The sequence below is a fragment of the Geotrypetes seraphini genome, chromosome 1, assembly GCF_902459505.1.
Source record: "Geotrypetes seraphini chromosome 1, aGeoSer1.1, whole genome shotgun sequence".
NCBI classification, from domain to species: Eukaryota; Metazoa; Chordata; class Amphibia; order Gymnophiona; family Dermophiidae; genus Geotrypetes; species Geotrypetes seraphini.
In genome coordinates, this window is record NC_047084.1 from 38,618,193 (window position 1) to 38,644,165 (window position 25,973).

Below are 25,973 nucleotides of genomic sequence, written 5' to 3' on the forward strand. Positions count from 1 at the left end.
TGGCTTGAATATCCAGCAACTACAATAGAGGCCACTTATTAAATTAATTTATATCCAGCCAAATAAATGTCAATAGATCCCCAATCTTTATAAGTGGTCTGGATGTTACATAAATGATGTTGTCGAATACAGTATTAGAAAGGATGCCTCAGCTCCACCACTCCACCGCAAAAAATACTTTTAGATCGCGGGAAGCATAGTGTGGTGCTTCATCATTGGCTGTCTTTTCCAGTTTCAATACGAATACGTTAGTTTTATAATTAATGTAAACATTTAACAAATTATGTTACAATTCTTTATCATTCTTTATCATTCAATTGTGTTTATGGATACTAATCCAAAGTTTGGGATGATACTTATCTCAGCCAAACCAGGGGAGCCAGACCCGACATGTTTCGCACATAAATAGCGCTTTCTCAAGGGTCTCCCTATAAAATATAGAAACGGAGCTGTAACATACAATTGTGACCAGCCCCCTCTCTACATAAAAATTAACGCATTTAAGAACCGGTGTAATCTCATAACTTACCGAGGTCGCCGCCGTCATCCGACTCCAAAAGTTTAATGAGCAAAAGATGGCGCAGGCGTCCTCGGTACACAATTTAAATACTACTCATCTACATTAGTTCCCGCCCCCCACGCAGCCCATGGCCAAACTCAGAAAACTACTCACATCAAGGAACTCCATTCGATCATATTATTTAATCCACGGGGTTCTACTGTATCCACCTTAAAAATGAATCTTTGCTCCTCCTCATTCAGACGTCTCTAATCACCCTCACCCTCACCTTCCATGTTCTTATAGATGATCCGCCATCTCAACTGATCCACAGAATGTTCATATTTAGTCCAGTGCTCTACTAGGGGAGCCTGGACTATCCCATTCAATATACGGGACTTGTGCTCATTTAAGCATAACTTAATCTTACGACTTGTCCGACCGATATATATAAGGTCGCAGGGGCAAATTATTGCATATACAACTCCCTGAGAGTTGCAATCGGTATCAAATCTAGATCTTAAAGTTAAATCCCTCCCTGGGACCGGCCAGTTGTCACCCTGGATGGTGAGTGGACACCACTGGCATCTACCACAACTGCCGTGGTGTCCACTCATCCTTTTATGTCTCGTGCCATATCTTTGAAAATAACATCGTTGACCCAGTGATCTTCCCCGAGAATAAGCAACTAAAGGAAATTGTTCTAAAGATTTGTGGATCTGTACTATGTGCCAATATTTCCTGAGCATGCCTACCAGGGCTGCAGTCGCCCTGGAATAAGGCAATACACAAGTCAATTGGCCATAGTCATCCTGTGAAATATCTCCTGGTTCTTGCAAAAGAAGATTTCTCTGCGCAAATTTTCCCCTTAAATATGCCTTTCTAATCGAACCTTCAGGATAGCCCCTCAACCTCAATCTATCACCAAGTTTTTTAGCTTCTATTTTATATTGTACGACCGAGGAACAAATCCTGCGAATCCGCAAGAATTGTCCAATGGGTAGATTTGATCTCAATGGGTAGATTGTATCTCAATTTGTAGGGGTGAAAACTGCTGTAATGCAGTATAGTGTTCTTAGTCACTGGCTTTCTAAAAAGAGTTGTAGAGATGGAACCTTCCTGGACATAAATAGAAATGTCCAAAAAATCTATCATGGTTTGATGACATACCATGGTAAATTTAATGTTGGTATCAACCGAATTTAAATATTGGTAAAACATTTCCAGTTCCTGTCTCGTACTATCCCAGATGAAAAAAATATCGTCTAGAAATTACATTACATTACATTACATTAGGGATTTCTATTCCGCCATTACCTTGCGGTTCAAGGCGGATTACAAAAGGTTAATTTAAAAAAACAGAGTTACAATGATTAGCTAGAGAGGTAAGTTGTAGATCTTTCAAACATTTAACTGGTTGTTGATGGTGAGGTGGTTTGTAAAAGAATTAATAGGTGGTCATAGTGGAGGTTCTTTTGTTAGTATTAGTGCAGTAATGGGTAGATCAAATGTCAGTTTTAGAGTTACTAAGAGGTCGTGATGTTATTGCTGCTTCAGGAATTTCTTGAAAAGTGTGGTTTTTATTTCTTTTCTGAACGTCCTATAGTCTGGGGTGGTCATCAGAAGGTTGGAGATCTGGTTGTCCAGCCTTGCGGCTTGAGTGGCTAGGAGGCCGTCGTGTAGTTTTGTTCTTTTTACTTCCTTGATTGGGGGGGGTATGAATGGGGAGTGCGTTTTTCTGTGTCTGGTAGTGGGTGCTTGGATGAGGCGATTGTTCAAGTATGATGGGCTGTCTCCGTGTAGGGTTTTAAATAATATGCAGTAGAATTTGAATTGGATTCTTTCTTGGATTGGAAGCCAATGTGAGTTGATGAAGGCTTCAGTGATGTGGTCATGTTTTCTCAATGAGTAGATGAGTCTCAAAGCTGTATTTTGGATTGTTTGGAGTTGTCTAAATCTACCCCAAAAGGGAATATTGGGGTACCATTCAGACGGGTAAACCCAAGATTCCTCAAATTTTTGCATATACAGGGCGGCGACCAAGGGGGCCAAAGTAGCCCCCATCGCCACCCCCTGGATTTGCTGAAAAAACTTATGATCGTATTGGAAATAGTTTCTCTTGATCACCCAGAATGCCAGTTTCATTTAAAAAATCAATAGATATACGCTGGGGGGTCCTATCCTGCAATGTCTGGCGAATGGTACAGAGAGCTTCGTCCTGCGGGATCTGGGTATACAGAGATACCACGTCTAATGTTACTAACCATTTATCAGACATATCTTGATCTAAATTAATCAAGTCCCTTAAAAAATGAGAGGAATCCCTAATATATGATTTAATCTTAGGGACCTCTTCCCTAAGGAAGAAATCCACCATCTTGGAGAGAGGTTCTAAAATAGAGAACCGGGTGTTGACAATAGGCCTCCCTGGAGGGTTTATTAAGGTTTTATGTACTTTAGGTACAAAAGAGATCCTCGGGATTCTAGGATGTTTTTCAAACAAAAATTTGTACTCTTTCGTTGTGATAATACCCCGCTCCCGATGTTCATTCAAAAATTCCAAAATTTCAATCCCCAAAGATGTAGTGGGGTCTTCAGTCAAAAGGCAATAGGCCTGAGTGTCCGCTAATTGGCGTAAAGCCTCAGTTTCATAGTCTTTCCTATTAAGCACAACAGTGGCACCCCCCTTATCAGCCTTGGTGATAATAATATCATTATTGTCCAAAAGTTCTTGAAAACCCTCATATTGGGCCCTAGTAGTATTAAATGGCCCGTAATTCTTTCAAACTTTCTGAAGATCCTTCAAATCCTTAGTGACCAATTCAACAAAAGTGAATATAAGAGGGTCCATAGGGCCCGGGGGTGTCCAGACAGATTTAGTCCTACAAATTGGAATAGAAATTATATCAGTAGAAACCTCATGATCATCTTCATCATCATCCATCTGCTGTATGATGTCCGTGTTATCAAAGAAAACCTTAAGTTGCATCTTCCTAATGAAACTGTGAAGCGCTTTGTGTAACACAAAAAAATCTGGTGGATGAGACATCACAAAACCCATCCCTTTCTCTAAAATGTCCATTTGATGATCCGTCAATTGTATGGAAGACAAATTTATTATTGTCGAACTGTTCCTGTCCGTGTCTTGTAAGATGTTTGTTGAACTGTAGCCCTCGTGCGCTGTTGGCGTATGCGTCCTCGACCCCGAATAGCCAAATTGGAGGACTCCCCTGCCTTCTCATTAGTGGCCTCCCCTGAACCCTCGCTGGAGGCTTGTGGTATCCATAAACACAATTGAATGATAAAGAATTGTAACATAATTCGTTAAATGTTTACATTAATTATAAAACTAACATATTCGTATTGAAACTGGAAAAGACAGCCAATGATGAAGCACCACACTATGCTTCCCGCGATCTAAAAGTATTTTTTGCGGTGGAGTGGTGGGGCTGAGGCATCCTTTCTAATACTGATTTCGACAACATCATTTATGTAACATCCAGACCACTTATAAAGATTGGGGATCTATTGAATATCCAGCAAGCATTGAATAGTGGCTTTAACCTCGAGTGCCTTGTCCACAAACCAATCCGTCAGAGGTCGGGCGAATTCCAGCTTGTAGCCCGACCAAACAATGTCCAAGACCCACTGGTCAGACAAAATGCGAATCCAGACAGGCAGAAATGCTGAATCTGCCCCCTATCTGAAGAGGAGCGTCCCTTGGCCTGGTGTCACACCAACTTTTTGGCAGAGGATGAAGAACGGGAGGAAGAGGGCTGGAATTGCCTGTAGCCGGCATAACGTGGCTGGGAGCCCTGGGAAAATCTCTGCGACATGGCACTCGCATACGGGCGAGATCACCAGGAACCATGAAAATTAGAGCAACCAGAACCTCTAAAGGCAGAGTCTTAGAGCAACAGTCCACCACAGAATTCATGAGGTCATCCAGGCCCTTGCCAAACAATAACTGCCCTTTAAAGGGAAGCCTAGCCAAAGTAGCCTTGGAAATGGAATCACCAGCCCATTGTCTGATCCAGAGCATCCTGTGGGCAGAAATGGGAGTACGCCGACACTTTTGTCAAGACCCGCATAAAGTCATACAATGCATTAACAACATAATCTGACCCAGCTAAAAGAAGTTGAGAAGGGTCCACAGCCTAAGCTGAGAGACAGGCGCATGTGACAAAGGACTCTGCCAAAGCAGCCTTTATGCCTAAAGCAGCTGCATCAAAAAATTTCCAGAGGACCATATCCACACGACGGTCCTGTATATCCTCAAGTACCACACCACCTTCACTGGGTAGAGAGATGTGCTTAGTCAACTACGCAACCAAAGAATCCACCCTAGGCTGATCCAGAAGCTGCTGGCACTCCTGTGCCAGAGGATATAAGTGAGACATGGCTCTTGCTATCTTAAGAGCAACTTCCGAAGAGTCATACTACTCTGAAATTAGAACGCTCATATCAGGGTGCCAAGAGAAGGTTGCAAACTGCGAGCGCATACCACAAAACTAGGAGGAAGACATGGACGGAACTGAAATAAGATTTTGCAAAGCTGCAGACTTAAATAAATGTAGAACTGTGGGATCATCCCCAGGTTCCAAAAACCCCAGAGGAATCTGCAGATCTGGCACACAGTCCCTGGACTTAGTCCCGGAAAGCGCTGTACCAGTAAATAAGGGGTTAGCAAGCTGGTCATCATCATAAAGATCTCCAAGATTAAAATCAGGCAGCACAAGAACATCAGTTGACTGAGATGAAGACATGCCCATAGAAGTAATGCCACTGAGAGACACATCAAAGGCGCAGCAGGACTGCGCAGGAGTAGAATGTCGGTTTTGAAACTTTCTACGAATGTTTCATAAATTCAGAGAAAGCCTCTGGATCCTGGGGCATAGATGAATTAACTTTGTGTTTCTTAGGCTGTGGAGGGTCCGCAGCCAGGTGCACTGAACTAGCAGCCATGCTAAGCCTCTAAAATAAAGAAGGCTGCCCCATCGGGCAAGCTAAGCAGTTGGTCACCTGCTTAAGCATGGGAGAGGCTAAGCTTGGCACTGCCGCAGCACGTGGCACAAAGACGCTCTTGAAGTTGCATATATATGCAGTTCTGGCAAGAATTCACATTAGGAGAGCCCAAGGACCCCATTCCAACAAGTTTTGAGGCAAAAATTGCAGTTTGGAGAAGAAGGGAGCTTTAGAAATAAAGATCGCTAAAAATCCAAGATGGCTACCGCTAAGAAAATCACATCAAAATTGCATTACATAAAGTGCAAAAATGGTGATTTTAGGATTTTTTCAGGTGGGGGAACACAAGGGGGACATGCAGAAATCCTCAAAACTTTGAATTTCAAAACTCCCCTGATTCACCTCACAGGCTGCGACAGCCTTTACTCACTGTGACCTGTACAGCTAATGTGCCTCAGCTCTCTAACAGTAGTTGGATGTTCTTCTGGGATGTTGACAGAATCATCCTATGTTCCAAGTCTTCTCCATTTGGAGATAACTGCTTTCAATACAATATACTGAAGTTTGAGAACTGTACCATCATAAAGCTTACCTTTTGTTTTTTTCCTTTATCTCCAGGGTTTTCATGAACTGTCTTTTTAACCCTTTCCAGACTAATATTTTCTCATCTCTTCTGGAATTTCCTTTGATCATGTTTTAATGTTCTTGTAGAATGTGGAGGAAAGAGAAAGACTCAAAGTACAAACCACGAATAAGCAAGAAAAAAAGAACAAAGGACCTTCAAGTTCCAGGTAATTCTACTCTAATGATGGACCCAACAAGGGCCGTTTCAACAAGGACTGTGTTTCAACATCTTTGCCTATGCCAGGGGTCAAAGAGACTTGCTGTTCAGTGTAAAGGGTCAAAGGACTTAAATCACATAAAAAATACCTTGCCCAAACTGGTGAGAAAGAAACATGCTCAGTCTAATAATCAATCTTAGGTGACAAAAGCTAAAATACACGCAGCAATCTCTAGTCCTTGATTGTCCAAGCAGCATAAATCAGGCTAGGAAGCAAGAACCAAGTTTCACTGGGCACCACTACTTCTGAGTCACTGAGACATGAATGTCTGAAGTATGAGGTACTATCTGAATGTATAATGGTTACAGTTATTATCTCCAAATATTTTGTTTTTAATTTAACAATCTAATGCATTTACGATCTGTACTCGTTATTTGCACCTTCCCAATTTGCAATTTTGCTTATCCATGGTTGCACACATTGTGACCCCTATTCGCACCATGTGCTTGCATATTTGCAGACCTCCAACCTTAGAAATAAAGCTTTGTTTCCTTTCTCTTTCACTTCTGGTTTTGGCTTTGCTTCTAGAAATGGCCACCCAGTGTCAAAGAGAGTGAGTTAGAAGCATAAGAGAGTGAGTTACAAGCATCTGCAGGTACATCTCCAAAGAAAATGGACCCCAAGTATCAAGAGTGAGTTACGAGTATCTACAGGTACACCTCCAAAGAGAATGGCCACAAAGTATCGAGAGTGAGTTACAAGCATCTGCAGGTACAACTCCAAAGAGAACGGCCATCAAGTTTTAAGAGTGAGCTACAAACATCTGCAGGTACAGCTTCAAAGAGAAAGAAGCATGTCATGTGCTGAGTGACAAAATATATGTCCTAGACAGGCTTCATTCTGGCAAGTCTGTTTCTGCCATCAGCCAAGAGTTCAGTGTTAATGGATCCACAGTCCAATCTATCTGACAAAGAAGAAGATATTCATCGGTCTATTCACAAAGCAAAACTGAAAAGTTCCAAAACATCTGTGGTTCGTGATCAGTCAATAAAAAAGATGGAGAAGAAGCTAAATTTGTGGATAATACAAATGGTAAATGAGAGAAAAAAAAGTACAATGGACAGCATTGTTGTCAGGATGAAAGCCAGAGACATTTACAAACACGTCACCCTGGGCAGGAAAACATGAAACCCTTTTCTGCGAGTTCAGGTTGGCTAGCGCATTTTAAAAAGCAATATGCACTAAAAAAAATGTAAGCCTTTCTGGGAAGGCAGATTCAGCTGACAACGAAGCTGCTGAAGAATTTAAAATGTACCTACTAAGTGTAATTGAAGGAAAGGGGTATGTGCTAGAGGAGGTATTCAACATAGATGAGACTGGTATGTTTTACAAGCATACTGGGAAATTGACATATACAATGAAAATGGCAGCAAAAGCCCCAGGATCCAAGGTATTTAAAGACTGCACCATTCTGCTATTGTGTGCCAATACCAAAGGTGATTTCAAATGCAAGCCTCTTATGTTCTACAGAGTTCAAAATCCTTGTGCACTTAAAAGAAAGAACCTGAACAGCTCGCCAGGATGGGCATCAACGTTGGAAAAACTGTTCAGTGACATGAAGGAATGTGATCTCATGTTCAGCACAGTCTAAAAATTCAAGAATCTGAGAAGCTCAGAATTTGCCCCTTATGCTGAGACACTTAAGGACTTGAGAAGGAAAGCCAAACAGACAAGGCTGACACAGTTTTTTCAGTCAACAAGTCACAAGACTCACGCACCAGAGGTTGATATGACAGCAGTCGACTTGCCAGCCTTGACTCATACCCCAGAGGTTGATCAGGCTGAAGTCGACCTACCAGCGCCCACATCTCCATCTTCTACTACAGTAGTGTCATTCTGGAGCTGCATGCCTGTACCTCTCCATAGGTTAATGTATCAGAAGTCAACCTGTCAGACTCAACTCATGCGGTAGAGGTTGATCAGGCTGTGATACACCTTGAGTGATAAAGTACAGTACTGTACACCTGTAATTATGTAATGCTGGTTTTTGTCAAGCAATATTTTCATAATGGTAGTGTACCATCTCTTTATATATGTACGTTTCTCAGTCTGCGCTGCTTTGTCCTAATGGTGAGCATTGTTTTTAACAGTGTTACTCTGCTTCTAATGGTGAGAAACTCATGGTGCATTGCATTGGTTGATGAGCAGATTAATTGCTACTATGGCTGTGCAATACTGTACATTTATTTTCTAGCACTGCTGTGTGCAATTATTTTACGAATGTTACTTCTGTAACTAATACGGCAAATAAAAAAAAATGTTTGCAACATTCTGAATGTTTTACTATGATTTTTATCAAATGTTGTCCCTTGCAGGAACTAAATCCTATTTTTCCTAAATGATCCATTATTCATTTTACATAGTTTGGAGGTGCAAAATGTACTACTGTAACCTAACCTCAATTTTCCCATTGGCACAGCGTTTCGTCATTTGCAATTTTACAGTTCACTGACTGTTCGGGGAAGCATACTACCACAAATAACAAGAACGGACTGTAAAGGATCTTTATTTATACTACTTATGTAGCAAAGGCATACACTATGAATTCTTGTGCCAATATGCAGGTAAATGGATGGACCTCAAATTACTTTCCAGAAAAAGAAAGGGGTGGCAAACCAAAAAAGTCAAATCAAAAATGCAAGGAGTAGAAAAGCCACAAATAACCAGGATGAGAGCAGGAGTCCAAAATAAAATCACTTTATTTAAAACAATATACAGGCAGTCCCCGAGTTACAGATGCCCAACTTAAGAACAACTCATACTTAAGAATGAGGTTGCAGCTTCATTTGATTTCACTGAGCAGTATTTCCAGTGATATAGACTCCTACACTTCTCCTGCAGCAGATTCAGGAATGATGCATGACCACATTAAGAACAGTGTGTGGTTGTGCATGCTTTACCTTAGAGGGAACACTGGTAGGGACAGTTGGCCCTTTTGTCAGTTTGGAGCAGATGTAAGCAGCAAGAATCTTAAAAGTTCTGAGTTACATACAAATCTGATTTAAGAAAAGCTTTAAAACATAACTCATTCTTAACCCGGGGACTGCCTGTATAAAAAATGAAGCAGTAAAATCCAGATGAATGGTTGTACCAAGGACCCAACATGGGCCTAGATTCACTAAATGGACCTACTGATGCGATCCGAGTCCAGGGGGCTGAGTCACGACGCGTCCTCATGCAAATGAGGATGCTCAGAATCATGCCCCTAACTGACTGCAGGGATCGCTGAATAGCGATCCCCACGCATGCGCAGACCATCTGTAGATGGTCTGTGCATGCTTACGGAGCAGCGACCTTTTATTTTTTACTTTTGGCAAGCCCATGGTTTTAATCCGCTTTAAACCCACGGGTTAAAACCATGGGCTCACAGTGTAGAGAAAGGCAGGAGATATTCAGGGCAAGCGCAGGGCAGCAGGAGAGATTCAGGGCAGAGAACAGGGCAGCGAGAAGAGTCGGGGTAGAGAGCAGGGTGGCGAGAGGAGAATTGGGGCAGAGAGCAGGTCGGCGAAAGGAGAGTTGGGGCAGGAGAATCCAGGCAGAGAGCAGGAGATGCAGTCGGAAAGCAGTGAGTGACTGATCCTCAGCAGTTGCTTCTTTTGTTGATCGGCCAGCCCAGTCAGTGTTCCAGATTTGTTTAATGAATCACTGCCTACCTACATTTGAATGCCGTTCCCCCTCTTTTGCATGCGCAGATCGGAGGATGATCAGGGGACTTGATTGGTGGGCTTAGTGAATCTAGCCCATGGTCCATGTTTTGGCAGCCTATATCTTCATCAGGAGTTCATATTTCCTGTGCGCCACATAAATTTGTGGAAATTAGGATTAAAAACTGGTTGATATACACAATTGTGCATTAGTCTTCTGCTACAAAGCATATCCATTCATCTGGATTTTGCTGCATCATTTTTATATAGTGATTTTATTTTTGACTCCTGCTCTCATCCTGGTTATTGGTAGCTTTTCCACTCCTAGCATTATTACTTTCAAAAGCCACAGATTTCAGGCTGTTGCTCACGACCATTTCCCATTTTCAAAGATGTCTAACTAAGGAGTTACTTTATGCATTGATATTTCCTCTCCTGAAAGCTAAACAAGATATGCTTGCTGGAATAGACAAAACAGTAGCTGTTTGGTAATAACTGATGTAAACCTATGTTAAAAGCTATAGCACTAATCAATGAAAAGAAGTCTTTTGGGAAATTACTGGTTGTCATAAAAAAATAAAACAAACAACAACAACAACAACATAATAATGGACATTCCAAGTCATATACTTAGAAATTAAATACCTACCCTCCTATGGAATCTGGCAAATACATGAGCTGGTTTTCATCAATTTTCAAAGTTGTTAATTTCGTAAGAGAACCTATCATAAAAATTAAGATACCAAATCAAAAATATATTCGAGAAAAACAGCCAACCTCTAATTCTTAAAGTTTTTGGTTTCCTAGCTATATTTATTTTCAACCAAGCATCATAGTCCCCTTAATAATCAATAGTTTCCCATACCATTAGAATTTTAGTTGCAATTCAACATTTATACAGTATATACCGTATATATTCAAATATAAATTGAGATTTTAGGGCCCAAAAATAGAGGTTTTGTTTATATTCAAGCCACCTTCCCCTACCCACCCGATGACCAAAGATTTTATCTACTACCATCCCCATACCCCAATGTCCAGCTGCTATCCACTCCCATGACCAGTACTTCTATCTCCCCAATGACTAATGTTTTTATCTCCTCTCCTCCCTCCCCCCCACCCCCCGATGACAGACACGCCTATTCTCCACTATCTGCTCTCCCCTGACCCAGACTGGCATTACACTCCCAATGCTCTGGAAGCCAGCACCAGCACTCTGGACTGGGCTGAAGGGTCTTGAACATCTGCACATGCTCAAGGCCTGCTGGCTCCTGCCCTCTCCATGATTCTCGAACGGAGTCCTGCAAGCCTTAAGCATACACAGATGCTCAAGGCCCTTCACCAGCACAGAGCGTCAGTGACGGTTTCCAGAGCATCTGACCTGTAAGTGCGATGTCGGTCTGGGGCAGCGGTTAGTGGAGGATAGGAGTGCCTAAGCCACTGTTCTTCAATTGCAAAGGAATGGTGCAAAGGAGGCCAGCGGGCAGTGCAAGAGAATCCCTCACATGCCTGTGACCTTTTTGTAGCTTTCATGGTAAGGGGGGCTTCAGAACTGGGTGGAAGAACATTTGGTGGAACCAGGAAGGGTGGAGAGGTATGGAGGAAGAAGGGAGAGATGCTGAATGGGAGGGGCAGAGAGAAGAGGAACGGGGCACATGGATGGAGGGGGAGGAAGAAGATGGTGGCACATGGATAGAGGGAAGGATGGGGCACATGAATGGAAAAGTGGAAGAGGAAGGAAAAGATGGTGCACATGGATGAAAGGAAGGGAAAGAGATGGTGAAATGGAAGCAGAAAAATGGAAGAAAACTGAATATGAAAATCAGTGTCAAATAAGGATGTAGTGCAAAAAGTGAAGGAGAGGAAAGAAACAACAAATACATGAGGAGGACATGGAAACAGCATTAAGAGCACAGATGGAACAAGATGACCAGAAAAATAAAATCGCCAGATAAAGGTAGGAAAAATGTTTTTATTTTCAATGTAGTGATTGAAACATGTCCATTTTGAAAATTTATATCTGTTTTATATTTTGGACTGTTCAGGAAAAAAAACATTTCTTTCTATTTCTTTTGTGGTGCGTTGTGTACAGAGTCTAGCATATTAGGGTTTTGTTTGTGTAGAATAGTACTATTAGTTTATGGGCTTGTATTTGAAAAGGGGGGGGGGTTGTTTTTTTTTTTTCTGAATGTATTATTGAGCCCAAGTGTTCTAGTGGTGATAGAAGTCCTGAAACATTGGTTGGTGTTGAGGCCTTAAGTAGGAAAATATTTGTCAGCTGTCCTTCAGCTTTATTGGACTTGAAACAGCCCCAAATGAAAAATTAGTGATTACTTATGGCATGATCCCTGACAAATGATGCTCACGTACCAAGATTTCTAACCTCTGTTTATATTCGAGTCAACCATTTTTCCTTCTTTTTTGGGAGGAAAAAGATTACCTCAGTTTATATTCAGATCTGTTTATATTCGAATATATAAGGTAAGCTTGATTACTAGATGTAGAACAGCGGTCTCAAACACACGGCCCGCGGGCCACATGTGGCTCTCCAAGTGTTTTTTGCGGTCCGCGGTCTGGACTGGATAATTCCTTCCTTTTGGAGCAGCAGTGGGTCTTGCCGGTTCGTTCCGTTCAAAGCCGCGGTTGCGCTATTCGCTCCTGCATCGGAAGCCTCTCTGACATCACAACAGAGAGGCTTCAGACGCAGGCGCAGATCTCGCAAGGAGCCGCCACCCGCAGCTTTGAATAGAATGAGCCAGCCAGACATGCTGCTGCTCCAGTGGCGAACCAAGAGGGGGGCGGTCCGCACAGCTGGTCACCCTCCACTGTTCTTCCTAGAGTGCGGCTCGTCTAGAGCAGGGGTGCCCAACTGCTTCCCTTCCCTTCTCACCGCTGCCATCGGGGAACAGGTCGGCACCATGCTCTTTGATCTCCCTGCTTCTCTCGCTGCCCGACCTCAATTCTGACGTCGAGAGGACGTTCTGGCTAGCCAATCGCTGCCTGGCTGCCCGGAACGACCTTTCCGACGTTAGAATTGACATCGGGCGGCGAGAGTTGGTCGGCCCCATGGAGATCTCTTCCTGTTCCCGATGGCGGCAGCAGTAGCAGCAGCCTATTCCCCGGCGGGGGTGGCATGGGGGAGGGCAGGAAGGAAAAAAGAAAGAAGGGGGGGGGACAAGGAGCCAGAAACAAAGCAAAAAATGGGACAAGGAATCAGAGAAAGACAGACATAGAAAAAGAAAGAAAAAGTTGGGGGAGGGAATGAGGTCTGGAGGAGAGGAAGCATAAAGGAGGCTGAAAGAAGAGAAGAAATATTGGATGCACAGTCAGAAGAATAAAGTGCAACCAGAGACTGATGAAATTACCAAACAAAGGTAGGAAAATGATTTTATTTTCAATTTAGTAATAGAAATGTGCCAATTTTGAGAAAGAAAAGATATTAAACTTTAAATGTGAGTGCTGCAGAAAAAATAGAGTACTTGGAGGGCCGCAGAAAAAATAGTTAATGTCTTATTAAAGAAATGACAATTTTGCATAAGGTAAAACTGTTAAAGGAAAGTTTTATAAACTATAAAGAGTTTAACCTCATGCAAAATTGTCATTTCTTTAATAAGACATTAACTATTTTTTTTTCTGCGGCCCTCCAAGTACCTACAAATCCAAAATGTGGCCCCGCAAAGGGTTTGAGTTTGAGACCACTGATGTAGAAGTAATAAATGTAACTGACAACTTGAATTTTTTTTGTAAACAAAAACACTTCCTTTCATTTCAAATAAGATTCTGATCTCAAATGTAACTGTTTATTGGATTACCACACTTTTAAATTTTACCCAAATTAGGAAAGAAAGCAAGCCTACTTCATATATTTATGCACAATAGCAATGGTGGGAAGCATTTCTCCTTTTTATTACGAAACATGAAAAACTTCTCATGCTTTATAATTGTTGTAGTCTTCCTGCATTTGGGTAGGTAGAACAGACATTTTTTTCAGGGTGAACTGTGAGGTCTGTAGGTTGTCTGTGGTTCCTCAAACTTGATTGGCCAAAGGCAAAGGATTGAGGCAGGAAAGTTCGTTGGTCACAAATTTGAATTTTGTGACCAATGGACTCTCTCCTGTCTCAATCACCTCAAGCCTGAATCGATCAGCCCTGAGGACCCACTATATTTAAAGACAAATAAGATGATTCTCATGCTTTGTTCTGTTAAAAGTTAGCAATCATACCAGAAAGTGTGGGATAGGCACATGGGATCTCTTAGAGAGGAAGAGATAGCACAGTTACTTACCGTAACAGGTGTTATCCAGGGACAGCAGGCAGCTATTCTCACATATAGGTGATGTCATCAGCGGAGCCCAGATGCGGAAGCTCACAAGCAGACTTGCTTGAAGAAACTAGAAGTTTTGAGTCGATCGCACCGCGCATGCGTGAGTGCCTTCCCGCCCAGTGTAGGGCACGTCTCCTCAGTTCAGATAGCTAGCAGAGAAGCCAACCAGGGGAGGTGGGTGGGTTGTGAGAATAGCTGCCGGCTGTCCCTGGATAACACCTGTTACGGTAAGTAACTAATTTATCCCAGGACAAGCAGGCAGCCTATTCTCACATATGGGTGACCTCCAAGCTAACTAGAATGGGATGGTGGGAGTGTTGGCAATTTAGGAGAATAAATTTTGTAATACTGTTTGGCCAAACTGTCCATCCCGTCTGGAGAAAGTATCCAGACAATAGTGAGACGTAAAAGTATGAACTGAGGACCGAGTAGTAGCCTTGCAAATTTCCTCACTAGGTGTAGATCTGAGGAAAGCTATGGAAGCTGCCATTCCTATGACTTTATGGGCTGTGACTTTAGGGGTAATCCAGCCTGGGCATAGCAGAATAAGATACAAGCAGCCATCCAGTTGGGGATGGTACGCTTAGAGATAGAATGTCCCAACTTATTTGGATCAAAGGAGACAAAAAGTTGAGGAGCAGTTCTGTGTGGTTTGGTGTGTTCCAAATAGAAGGCCAAAGCACGTTTACAGTCCAGAGTATGAAGAGCTACTTCTCCAGGATGAGAATGAGGCTTTGGAAAGAACACTGGAAGAACAATAGATTGGTTGAGATGAAATTCCGATACCACTTTAGGTAGGAATTTTGGATGAATACAAAGGACCACTTTGTCATGATGAAACACCATGAAATGTGGATCAGCAACTAAAGCTTGCAGCTCACTGACTCATCGAGCAGAAATGAGGGCGATGAGAAACACCACTTTCCAAGTGAGATACTTCAGATGAGCCTTGTCAATTGGTTGAAATGGAGGCTTCATCAGTTGAGCAAGGACAACATTGAGGTCCTAAACCACAGGAGGCGGTTTGACACTGAAAAGTCCTTTCATGAATCTAGAAACCACCGGATGAGCAGAGAGGGGTTTCCCTTCAATAGGTTGATGGAAAGCCGCAATTGCACTGGGATGGACTCGGATCGATGTAGACTTGAGGCCAGAAGTGGATAAGTGCAAAAGGTAATCCAAAACAGAAGATAAGGAGGAATGTTGAGGCTCCTTATCATGAGAAAAACACCATGTAGAAAATCTAGACCAGTTTTTTTATAGCATTGTCTAGTGGTAGGTTTCCTAGAAGCCTCTAAAACGTCTCTTACAGATTGAGAAAACTGAAGAGGAGTCATGTTGAGAGGTACCAAGCTGTCAGGTGTAGAGACTGCAGGTTGGGATGAAGGAGAGACCCTTGACTCTGTGTAAGCAGCGATGGAAAAGATGGAAAAACTGGTAGAAGGTATGGCTCCCTGCTGCTGAGTTGAAGTAGAAGGGAGTACCAAGGTTGTCTCGGCCACCGAGGAGCAATCAGAATCATGGTGGTATGATCATTCTTCAACTTGACCAGAGTCTTCAGAATGAGAGGGAATGGAGGGAATGCATATAGGAAGAGATTCGTCCATTCCAGAAGAAAAGCATCTGCCTCGAGGCGATGAGGAGAGTATATCCTGGAGCAGAACTGAGGCAGTTTGTAGTTGTGGGGAGCTGCAAAGAGGTCTATCTGAGGCGTTCCCCACTGTGAAAAAATGTGATGAAGAGGCAAGGAATGGAGTGTCCATTCGTGAGGTTGCAGAAGACAACTCAAGTTGTCCGCCAAGCAATTCTTCGCCCCTTGTATGTAGACAGCTTTGAAGAAGGCGTTATGGCAGATTGCCCAATCCCAAATCTTCAGGGCTTCTTGACAAAGGGAGGCAGATCCCGTCCCTCCCTATTTGACATAATACATGGCGACTTGGTTGTACGTCCGAATGAGGACTACCTGGTTGTGAAGAAGATGTTGAGAGCTTTGAGGATCGCTCTGAGTTCCAACAGATTGATATGACACTGACGATCCATACTGGTCCAGTGGCCTTGTGTACGGAGACCATCGAGATGAGCACCCCAAGCGTAGGTTGAAGAATCTGTCATGAGGACCTTCCGATGGGGGGCATTTGAAAAAGCAAGCCTCTGGAGAGATTGGAAGAGAGCATCCACCAACGGAGAGACTGCTTCAATGAAGGAGTGACTGTTATGTGTCGAGAAAGTGGGTCGCAAACCTGCATCCATTGAGATCCCAGGGTCCACTGAGGAATTCTGAGGTGAAGTCTGGCAAAAGGAGTCACGTGTACTGTGGAGGCCATGTGACCCAGGAGTACCATCATGTGTCTCGCTGAGATGGAAGAGCGTGAAAACACTGTATGACAGAGTTGAAGAAGAGCTTCCAGATGTCGTTGTGGGAGGAATGCTCTTGAGTTGGACAGTGTCCAGAACAGCTCCGATGAAAGTTGATTTCGAATCCCAAACTTTGTAGGAACCAGGTAGTCCGTTGGGTCGTTACAATAACCCCCTGAGATGTTGAATCTTTGATGAACCAGTCGTCGAGGTAGGGAAATACCTGAAGACCATGGTTCCTTAGAGCTGCTGCTACCACTACTAGGCACTTGGTGAACACTCTGGGAGATGAAGCCAGGCCGAAGGGCAGCACTCTGTATTGATAATGTAGATTCCCCACCCGAAATCTGAGATATTGACGGGAGGCCAGATGAATGGGAATATGAATGTAGGTCTCCTTGAGATCCAGAGAGCATAACCAGTCATTCTGCTCAAGAAGGGGATAAAGGGATGCCAGGGACAACATTCAAAATTTTTCTTTGACCAAAAATTTGGTGAGAGCCCTGTGATCCAGAATTGACTGCAGATCGCCCATCTTCTTCGGAACAAGGAAGTAACGGGAGTAAAAACCCCTGTTCTGCTGTTCCAAGGGAACTGGTTCGATGGCATGGAGACGAAGCAGAGCTTGAGCTTCCTGAAGAAGAAGGGCAGTCTGGGAGGGATTGGAAGGATACTCTCTTGGAGGAAGCTCTGGTGGAACCTGAATGAAATGAAGAGAGTATCCTTCCCTGATGATGGTCAGCACCCAGAGGTCGGATGTAATTGTCATCCATCGGTGGTAAAAATGATGGCGACGACCTCCTATAGGAGGAAGAGAAGTCAGAGACAGAACGATGGAGGTTATGCTGTGTTGTAAACAGTCAAAAAGGCTGTGAAGCCTTAGGTGCAGCAGGAGGTTGCGATTTTTGTTGCTTCTGAGGCTGCTGTTTCTTAGGAGGGGGCAAGTATAAGGAGCCGCCCTTGGAGCAAAATGCCTCTGGTAAATGGGAGCAGGACGTGTAGACTTGACAGGAGTTGGCTTGGACTTAGGTCTGACAATAGAAGCGAAAGATTTTTCATGTTCAGACAACTTCTTGGTGGCTGCTACGATAGATTCATCAAAGTGGTCATTGCCTGCACAAGGAATATTAGCCAAGTGGTCTTGAAGATTAGGGTCCATGTCAATGGTATGAAGCCAGGCAAGGCGACGCATTGCTACAGAGCAAGCAGTCACCCGGGCAGACAACTCGAAGGCATCATAAGACGACTAAAGGAGATGTAATCTGAGTTGTGCTAGAGAAGCAATGACTTCTTGAAATTCAAAGTGTTTTTGAGTATCCAAATAACTCAAAAATTTAGGTAAAAGAGTTATGAGGAACTCAAAATAAGTAATAAAATGAAAATTATAATTAAGGACTTTAGTCGACATCATAGAATTTTGATAGATGCGATGTCCGAATTTGTCCATAGTTTTCCCTTCCCTTCCAGGAAGAACAGTAGCATAAACCTTGGAAGGATGGGACCTCTTTAAGGATGACTCCACAAGCAGGGATTGATGAGATAACTGTGAGTTGTCAAACCCTTTGCGATGGAGAGTTTTATACCTAGAGTCCAATTTGCCTGGAACAGCTGGAATGGTATAAGGGGTCTCCAGGCATCTGGCAAAAGTCTGAGACAAAAGCTTGTGAAGAGGAAGCTTAAGTGACTCTGCTGGAGGTTGAGGTAAATGCATGACTTCGAGATACTCCTTAGAGTATTTGGAACCAGCAACTAATTGAAGATCCAAGTCAACAGCCATCTGATGAAGAAAAGATGAAAAAGATAGCTGATCCGCCAATGCTCTGCCTCGAGAAGGACTCGAGGTTGTCAAGGCAGCCTGGGTCGAAGATGAAGCTTCAGCTGGAAAAAAGGCATCAAAAGAATATGGAGACTTGGACGAAGCAATCGAAACCGCTGCATTCTCGAGGTGTGGAAGTGGAGACCTCGATCGAGGAATCGGCAGTCTAGTCAAAGTAGGAGTAGATCGAGGCTTAGTTGAAGAGGGACGCTCTTTAGAAGAACTATGCCTGGAAGTATGCCTCGATGAAGGCCTCGATCGTCGGTGAGAACGGTGCTTGGAAGCAGATCTCGAAGATCGAGGAGACTTCGCTTCGGAGACAGAAGCAGCCGATGCCACCAAAGAATGGATAGGACTGGAGGCTGTAGATCGAAGCTCCAGAGGCTTGGTGGAGGAACCTCGATGCACTCTGCTCCTTGTATAGAGTGTGAGGATTCCTGCCGAGGCACTTGCAAAGATTCTGCTCCTTGCTTTACGTGCTTAGAAGCCAGACCAGACACTCAGAGACTCTGCTCCCTGCAAAGAGTGTGCAAGCTCAGACTGAGGCAAAGGAAGCGGTTCGACCTCGCGGGAGTCTGCAGAATGCCCAGGCTGGATGAGAGGCAGAAGCTTCAGTCCCATATTAGTAAAGAACTGAATGAATTGCTTCTCCAACATGGTCTGGAAAGAAGCCGGCAAGGATGAATCCGCGTCTGAAACGGACCACCTACTTTGGCTGGAGGTTCCACCGAGGCAATGTATATGTGCTACAACTTGGAAGTCTTAGGCACCTTAAGCACCACCGCTGGAACTTTCTGCTGAGCTATGTGACCTGAGGATACAGGGGAAGATACAGCATAAGTCGTCGAGGAGAGAGCCACTGCAAACGACGAAGGTCTGATGAGGCTCGAGGTGAAAGCAGTAGAAGCAGCACCACCGCTGGAACTTTCTGCTGAGCTATGTGATCTGAGGATACAGGGGAAGATACAGCAGAAGTCGTCGAGGAGAGAGCCACTGCAAACGACGAAGGTCTAATGAGGCTCGAGGTGAAAGCAGTAGAAGCAGGAGGAGTCTCGGTCGAAGATGAGGCTAAGGTCGCCTTCAAAGTCGAAGGATCGGAGGAAGAATCCATCCCGAAGAGCTTCTCCACCAAAAGACGACGACGTTTAAGGGCTCGAGGTTGAAGAGTAGCACAGCGCTCGCATGACTTCGGTTGATGACCGGCCCAAGGCATTTGAGGCACCAACGGTGTGGGTCGGTGAGGGAAATCGCACACTGGCACTTCTTGAAGCCCGTAGCTGGCCGGGACATAGGAGGAAAAACAGCTGCCGCAAAATCGAAGCTCCTGGGCTGCAGCCGAATGGAAGAAAGTAAAAAAATTTTTTTTAAAAGAAAGAAAAGGAAAAAAACAGCGATTCGTGAAGAAAAAAACACAAACTGCGGTGTAGCGAAGGCACGAAATAACAAAGTTAAACGCAGAGAGTCAAAGACAGACTTCTCGGCTCTGCGGAAAACTGAGAACTGAGGAGATGCACCCTACGCTGGGCAGGAAGGCACTCACACATATGTGGTGCGGTCGACTCGAAACTTCTAGTTTCTTCAAGCAAGTTTACTTGCGAGCTTCTGCATCTGGGCTCTGCTGATGACGTCACCCATATGTGAGAATAGGCTGCCTGCTTGTCCTGGGATAAAATGGTGATTGCGGATGGGCAGACTGGATGGGCCATTTGGCCTTTCTCTGCCAATATATTGTGCACACAAGATGCAAAATTGACATTTTTAAATGTGACCAAACATAATATTAATACTGCCTATTTTATAGACTACTAGGTGCATATAGCATTGGACAGTGATAAGAACACAGAACAATATGCCCCTGTCCTAAAGGAGCTCACAATCTGTGGGTACCTGAAACAATGGAAGATACAGTGACTTACCCAAGGTCACACATGTGTGCTAGTGGCATGCCCAAAATTCAACCCTGGCTTCTCTGGCTCTCATCCCAATACTTTAACTATTATTTATTCATTCAAATTTCTATACCATTCTCCCAGGGGAGCTCAGAATGGTTTAGATGAATTTTTCAGGTACTCAAGCATTTTGCCCTGTCTGTCCCAGCAAGCTCACAATCTTTATCATATGTACCTGGAGCAATTGTGTGTGTGTGTGTGGGGGGGGGATTAAGTGATTTGCCCAGGGTCACAATGAGCAGTGTGGGTTTGAACCCACCACCTCAGGATGCTGAGGCTATAGCTTTAACTACTGTGCCACACTCTCCCACATCACCATACTTTATCCCACAGAAAGTCTGATATCATAAATTTCAGAACCCACTAATATTTTTCATGATATACTTTCCAATAGTCTATAATTTATGATTCATTCTAGTAACTCCTGCACTTCATCCTGCAGACTAGAAAGTCAGTTATGTGAAATCACATATTGTGTCAGGCAAAAAGTCCACTGCTTCTTAATACTAAAAATTATTTTAAACAAATCAGCTATATTTATATCTATCGATCTATCTATCTATATATAATATGAAGCTTTCTTCATATTACAGAACCAGCTGTCCTGTAACAGCAACTCCATGGCATTATCACAGAGTATGTCAAATATGCCAAGCAGTATATCATAGCAAGAAGATAAAGGAGAATTTTCTTAAGAATATGCAAAACCTGACAAAAAGTAGTTTGAAATAAATAACTTTTTTCATTAAAAAATATACAGCAGCTCATTTTATGACATTCTAACTTTATTAATAATCATGAAACTTCATTAATAATCATGAAACGTGCCATACTGGTTCAGATCAAAGGTCCATCAAGCCCAGCATTTTGTCTCAGATAGTGACTAATTTAGGTCATCGAGATGCTAAAGAGTAACATAAAAAACATAAAAAATGAAGGCAGATAAAGATCATATTGGCCATGTAGTCTGCCTAGAAAAGTCATTCCTTTTTAATCATTCCCAGGCATAACCAATGATTTTCTCGAGTCTACCTGACTAGTAACCATTTATTCTTTCTTCAGCATCTTGTCTAAATCTATGCTAAACCCAACTATATTTGATGCCTTAATCATAACCTTTGTGAACAAATTTCAAGTTAATTGTGGATTGAGGGAAAATTATTAATATGGTTGAAATCATTTGATCCAACTACAAATATCATCCCTGTATCTAATCTGAAGATATTGTTAGAAACAATTAAATCATGACTCTTCCATCATTTTAGCCTGATAGTCAAGTAAAAACCGAGGCTTTAGTCAACAATGATAATGGGCGTCACACTTTTGAAAAAAAAATGCTGAGAGTAGAGGAAGACTCTGGGAAAATGAACATTACTTTGCTAGGAGATTTAGCGACTTAGTTTTGGATAGAAGAGAGTTTATTCACAAAATCTGTTTTAATTACAAAACCAGCAAAAACTAGTTATCGGCTTGTTTAAATAATATTTTTTCGTCTTACTCTAAACTTTAGTTACAATCATAGGATATTAAAAAGGTAGATATGTAACAGCGCAAGTGGGGTTTGGGTTCAGGCCTGTGCCCACACAGCCAGACAGACACACGTGGTAAAGAAAAACTCTTTAATTATGAAAAGTAAAGAAATCTTGCACCCTGTTACTTCACAGGGACATGTATATAAGTAGCAATCTCTATGTTCAAGAAGGAAGAAAGTCCTGGAATTTCTTTAGGGTTTTGACTGCCACACCCAAACAGTCTAACAGAATAGGTTCTTATCTCGATAATCCGGGTTCTGTTAGGATACACTTGTAGTCCACACTTGAGCTGTCGATTCCCCTTTTCCGTCAACAGCAGAAGAATCTCTCTTTAAGAACTTAAAAACTCCTCCCCCTCTACAGTGGAACACAGTAGAGAATGACATGGTGACCCTTCTCTGTGGCTAACCGTGGGTGACCGCAGTAAAACCGCAGGAACGGGTAAAATTTATATTTGTTCACCACCAGAATGGGGACAACCCTTTTCACTGCTCTGTGGAGCAGTAAAAAAGCTTTGTTCTTGCAGGGAACCCACCCACCACAGTTCCCCCGATATCCCACCAACACATGTTCAGAGGATCCAGGCACTCCCGTCGTGGGTCTAACGGCTCCAGCCCAGCCTAACCCCGGCTCGTGGATCCAACGGCTCCAGTTCATCCCTTCGCTTTGGGTCCAGACAGCTTCCCTCCCTCCCTCCCTGTAGCTGGCACAAACCTTGCAGAGCGAGCCATTGAACACAGGCTTGCTTGATGATGCTTGTAGCCTTTTTTCTGCCGGGCTCCTCCTTATGACACAACTTCCTTTTTTCCCAAAGAAAGGAAGTTGCTTCATAAGGAGGAGCCCAGTAGAGTGAAGGCCACGAGCATCATTAAGCAAGCCTGTGTTCGATGGCTCGCTCTGTAAGGTTAGTGCCAGCGATAGGGAAGGAGTGAAGCCATCTGGACCCACAAGCTAGTGCTGCCCGATTCACCTACCAATCTCACTTTAAAAACTAAGGCCTGCGGAGGATCACTGATGCACTTTCCCTCTACCACTGTCCCACCCCTCCTCTGACCTAATGTCCTGTTTTGGTCTGCGACGGACCGCGGCAGATGGAAAGTGCATTGGCGATCCTCTACAGGCCGTAATTTAGTTTTTAAAGTGAGACCGGAAGACGCCGGATAATGGTGGAGATAAGGGGGAAGGCATGCCGGCCTTTGGGGGGCCCCCTGGTATAGGTATTAAAAGTACATGGAGGGAGGGTCCAAAGAGAGGGACATATGACGGACTGAGGGGGAGAGCTGGAGGGAAAGAAATAATGGGTCTGAAAACAGAAGAGAGATGGTGAAAAATGGGATGGAAGGAGGGAAAAGAAAAGGAGAGAAGTTGGACCCAAGGGGTGGTGTGCAGGGAGGGGAATAGAGATACTGGATAGGACAGTTGTGAAGAGAAAGGGATAGATGTTAGACCCTGGAGTGGTGGGGAAGGAGGGAGAGATGCTGGATGAAAGGGTAGTTGAGAAAAGGAGAGATGGTGGATCTGAGGATGGTGGGATCCATCACTGCAGCTGCTCTTTCACTCTTCGGGCCGCCAGCAGTGTAAGTGAAGTAAACATGCTGCCTTCCACGGCTGGCAGCTTTCCCTCTGCTACTGCTTCCTGTCCCTGCTTAGGCACAATGCAGTAGCTGAGGGAAAGCTTCACTCATGCTTCCGTTGGCCCGAAGAGCGCTAGAATACTGCCTTATTGGATCTCATGGAGGAGAGGAACAAAGTCCCAGTGTATCCGGTCAAATGCTCTCTCAGCGTCAACCGCTAACAAGATAGCTAGGATGTTACAGTACTGGGCATTCCACTACTCTTTTTTTTTTTTTTCCAAAGGTGTGAATTAACATGTGGATAAAAGGTGAAGCAGCTGAAACAATATGTTTAGATTTTCAGAAAGGTTTTGACATGGAAGGCAGACACCACCTTCAGCAAAAACGAGGGAACTGGACAGTGTAAACCCGGCCTCCATAAACTTGAGGAACATCTCTCTGAATGGGAGTACCTGTAATCGAGACTCTTCATGCTAAGGTGATGACCACTAGGAAAATTGTTTTTATAGTCAGATCCTCCTGTAAAGGCTCATATGCATCTTAGTGAGACTATGCAAAACCATGTTAAGGTTCCAAGCTGGAAAAGGTCATCACACAGAGGGATGCAGTCACAGCATCCCCTTCAGAAATCTGGCTACATCTGGATGAGAAGCTAAAGAAACTCTATCCACTCAATCCCTAAAGCAGTATAACCCTGCTACCTGCACTTTATAGGAACCAACCACCTTAGATACCCACTTGCAGGAATGCTAGGACTACAGCCATAGGGGCTCTCAATGGTTCCAACTACTCCTGTGACACCAACGCTCAACATTTTCCAGGTCTTGGTACAGGCCGCCACAGTCGCTGGCTTCTTAGAACATAGGAGAGTCGCTATGAACATCTCTGAGTAACTCAATTTCTTCAAGGCCTCACACTCAAGAGCCATGCCTTAAGCCCAAAGCATTCCAGTAGTCCTTTAGGGCAGGGGTAGGCAATTCCGGTCCTCGAGAGTTGGAGCCAGGTCAGGTTTTCAGGATATCCACAATGAATATGTATGAGATGGATTTGCATTCACTGCTTCCTTGAGATGCAAATCTATCTCATGCATATTTATTGTGGATATCCTGAAAACCTGACCTGGCTCCGGCTCTCGAGGACTGGAATTGCCTACCCCTGCTCTAGGGCAACTGGACCCTGTGAGAGAAGATACAGATGAAGCAGCAGTCAGACACCTGCCTCTTTGTAAATATATATACACCCATATCACATTAAAATCATATCTCAAACCCCCTTCTCTACCCATTGTGGCTCTTTATAAATCTTGGGTCAAGCTTTAAAAATAAAATGGCTCTTTGCTTTAAAAAGGTTGCTGACCTCTGGGCTATATAGACGTTTGGTCAGAGGCAGTATAGCAATTCTTATATTCTGGATGCAATAATTTCTTTGTGTATATTGTCTAAAAAGAGGTTTCACCTAGGTCTGTAAAATATTCAAATACATGATGTTAGAAATAATCTTAGGTGGCTCATCATAATTCTTTATGGCAAACAAAAGATTTGTTTTCTTTAATTGCTCCTGAATTTGAGTCTCAAAATAATCTAAATCCTTTTATTCAGATAAAAATTATGGGCCAAACTGAAGGAAATGGCACATCTAATTTAATGCATCATAAATCAGTTTGCTTGTACCATTTTGAAATGGAGTGTCTGTCCCAAACTTTTATGCCCTGTATCTCTAGAACCGAACTGTGCAAGAAGTATCATACATAAAAACAAACAAACAAAAATGTTATAGGACAGTGTGCCTTACAGCCAGGGTTTAATATCTGGGGGTATGGCCTGGAAAGCAATTGCAGTTCTGCCACTTCTTATCAGACTCCAGAGCAGCAGGGGTGTTCTGCTCCTGCCCCTCCCTTCCAGGCAGCCTGCAGGGGAAGAGGAGAGGAAGGGTGAGCCTGATGCAGAGCAGCCCCTTTTCTCCTATTGCCCATTGCCCCATCTTCCTTCCTCTCCCTTAGTTCTACAGGTCCACTTTATTTTTGTCTACAAATTAACCAAACTATTTATAGTCATATCTGTCCTTTGTTGCCCCAATGAATAAGACATGAATTGGACCTTGCTGCTTTTTTCAGTTTATCCAATTACAACAACAAAAAACAGCAATGCACTATACGATGTCAAAATAGTATGTAGGGATAGGTAGGGCAAGAAAACAGCACAAGGAGCAATATTGTTACTGAACAATTTCTTATTGCAGGTAAAGTGTTTTTAGTCTTTGTTTTAATGCTATTTTAAGTTTAGATTGTAAGCCGCCCAAGAAGCTCTGTCCACTGGGCGGGAGAGAAAATCCTAAATGAACTTGGAGAATTCCAATGGGAAAATGCAAGGGAAGCTGATAGTAGGGGGGAATTTAATTGAGTACTGAATACAAACTGAGATCAACAGTACTACTACTCCTACTACTTATTTCTATAGTGCTACTAGACCTATGCA

At 43.3% G+C, this 25,973-nt stretch overlaps 1 protein-coding gene across 6 annotated transcripts in view; it reads right to left on the reverse strand.

Annotated features, from left to right (window-relative positions):
* ERBIN (erbb2 interacting protein) overlaps nucleotides 1–25,973 on the reverse strand; it is a 516,286-nt gene that overhangs the window by 202,346 nt on the left and 287,967 nt on the right. For 5 of the 6 annotated variants that reach the window (XM_033930041.1, XM_033930031.1, XM_033930056.1 and 2 more), the window contains one exon: nucleotides 10,600–10,672. In XM_033930041.1, the coding sequence (XP_033785932.1) occupies nucleotides 10,600–10,672 (73 nt within the window). Of the gene's footprint in view, nucleotides 1–10,599; nucleotides 10,673–25,290; nucleotides 25,397–25,973 lie in introns of those variants that run through there. The other variant, XM_033930074.1, reaches the window with a different exon arrangement.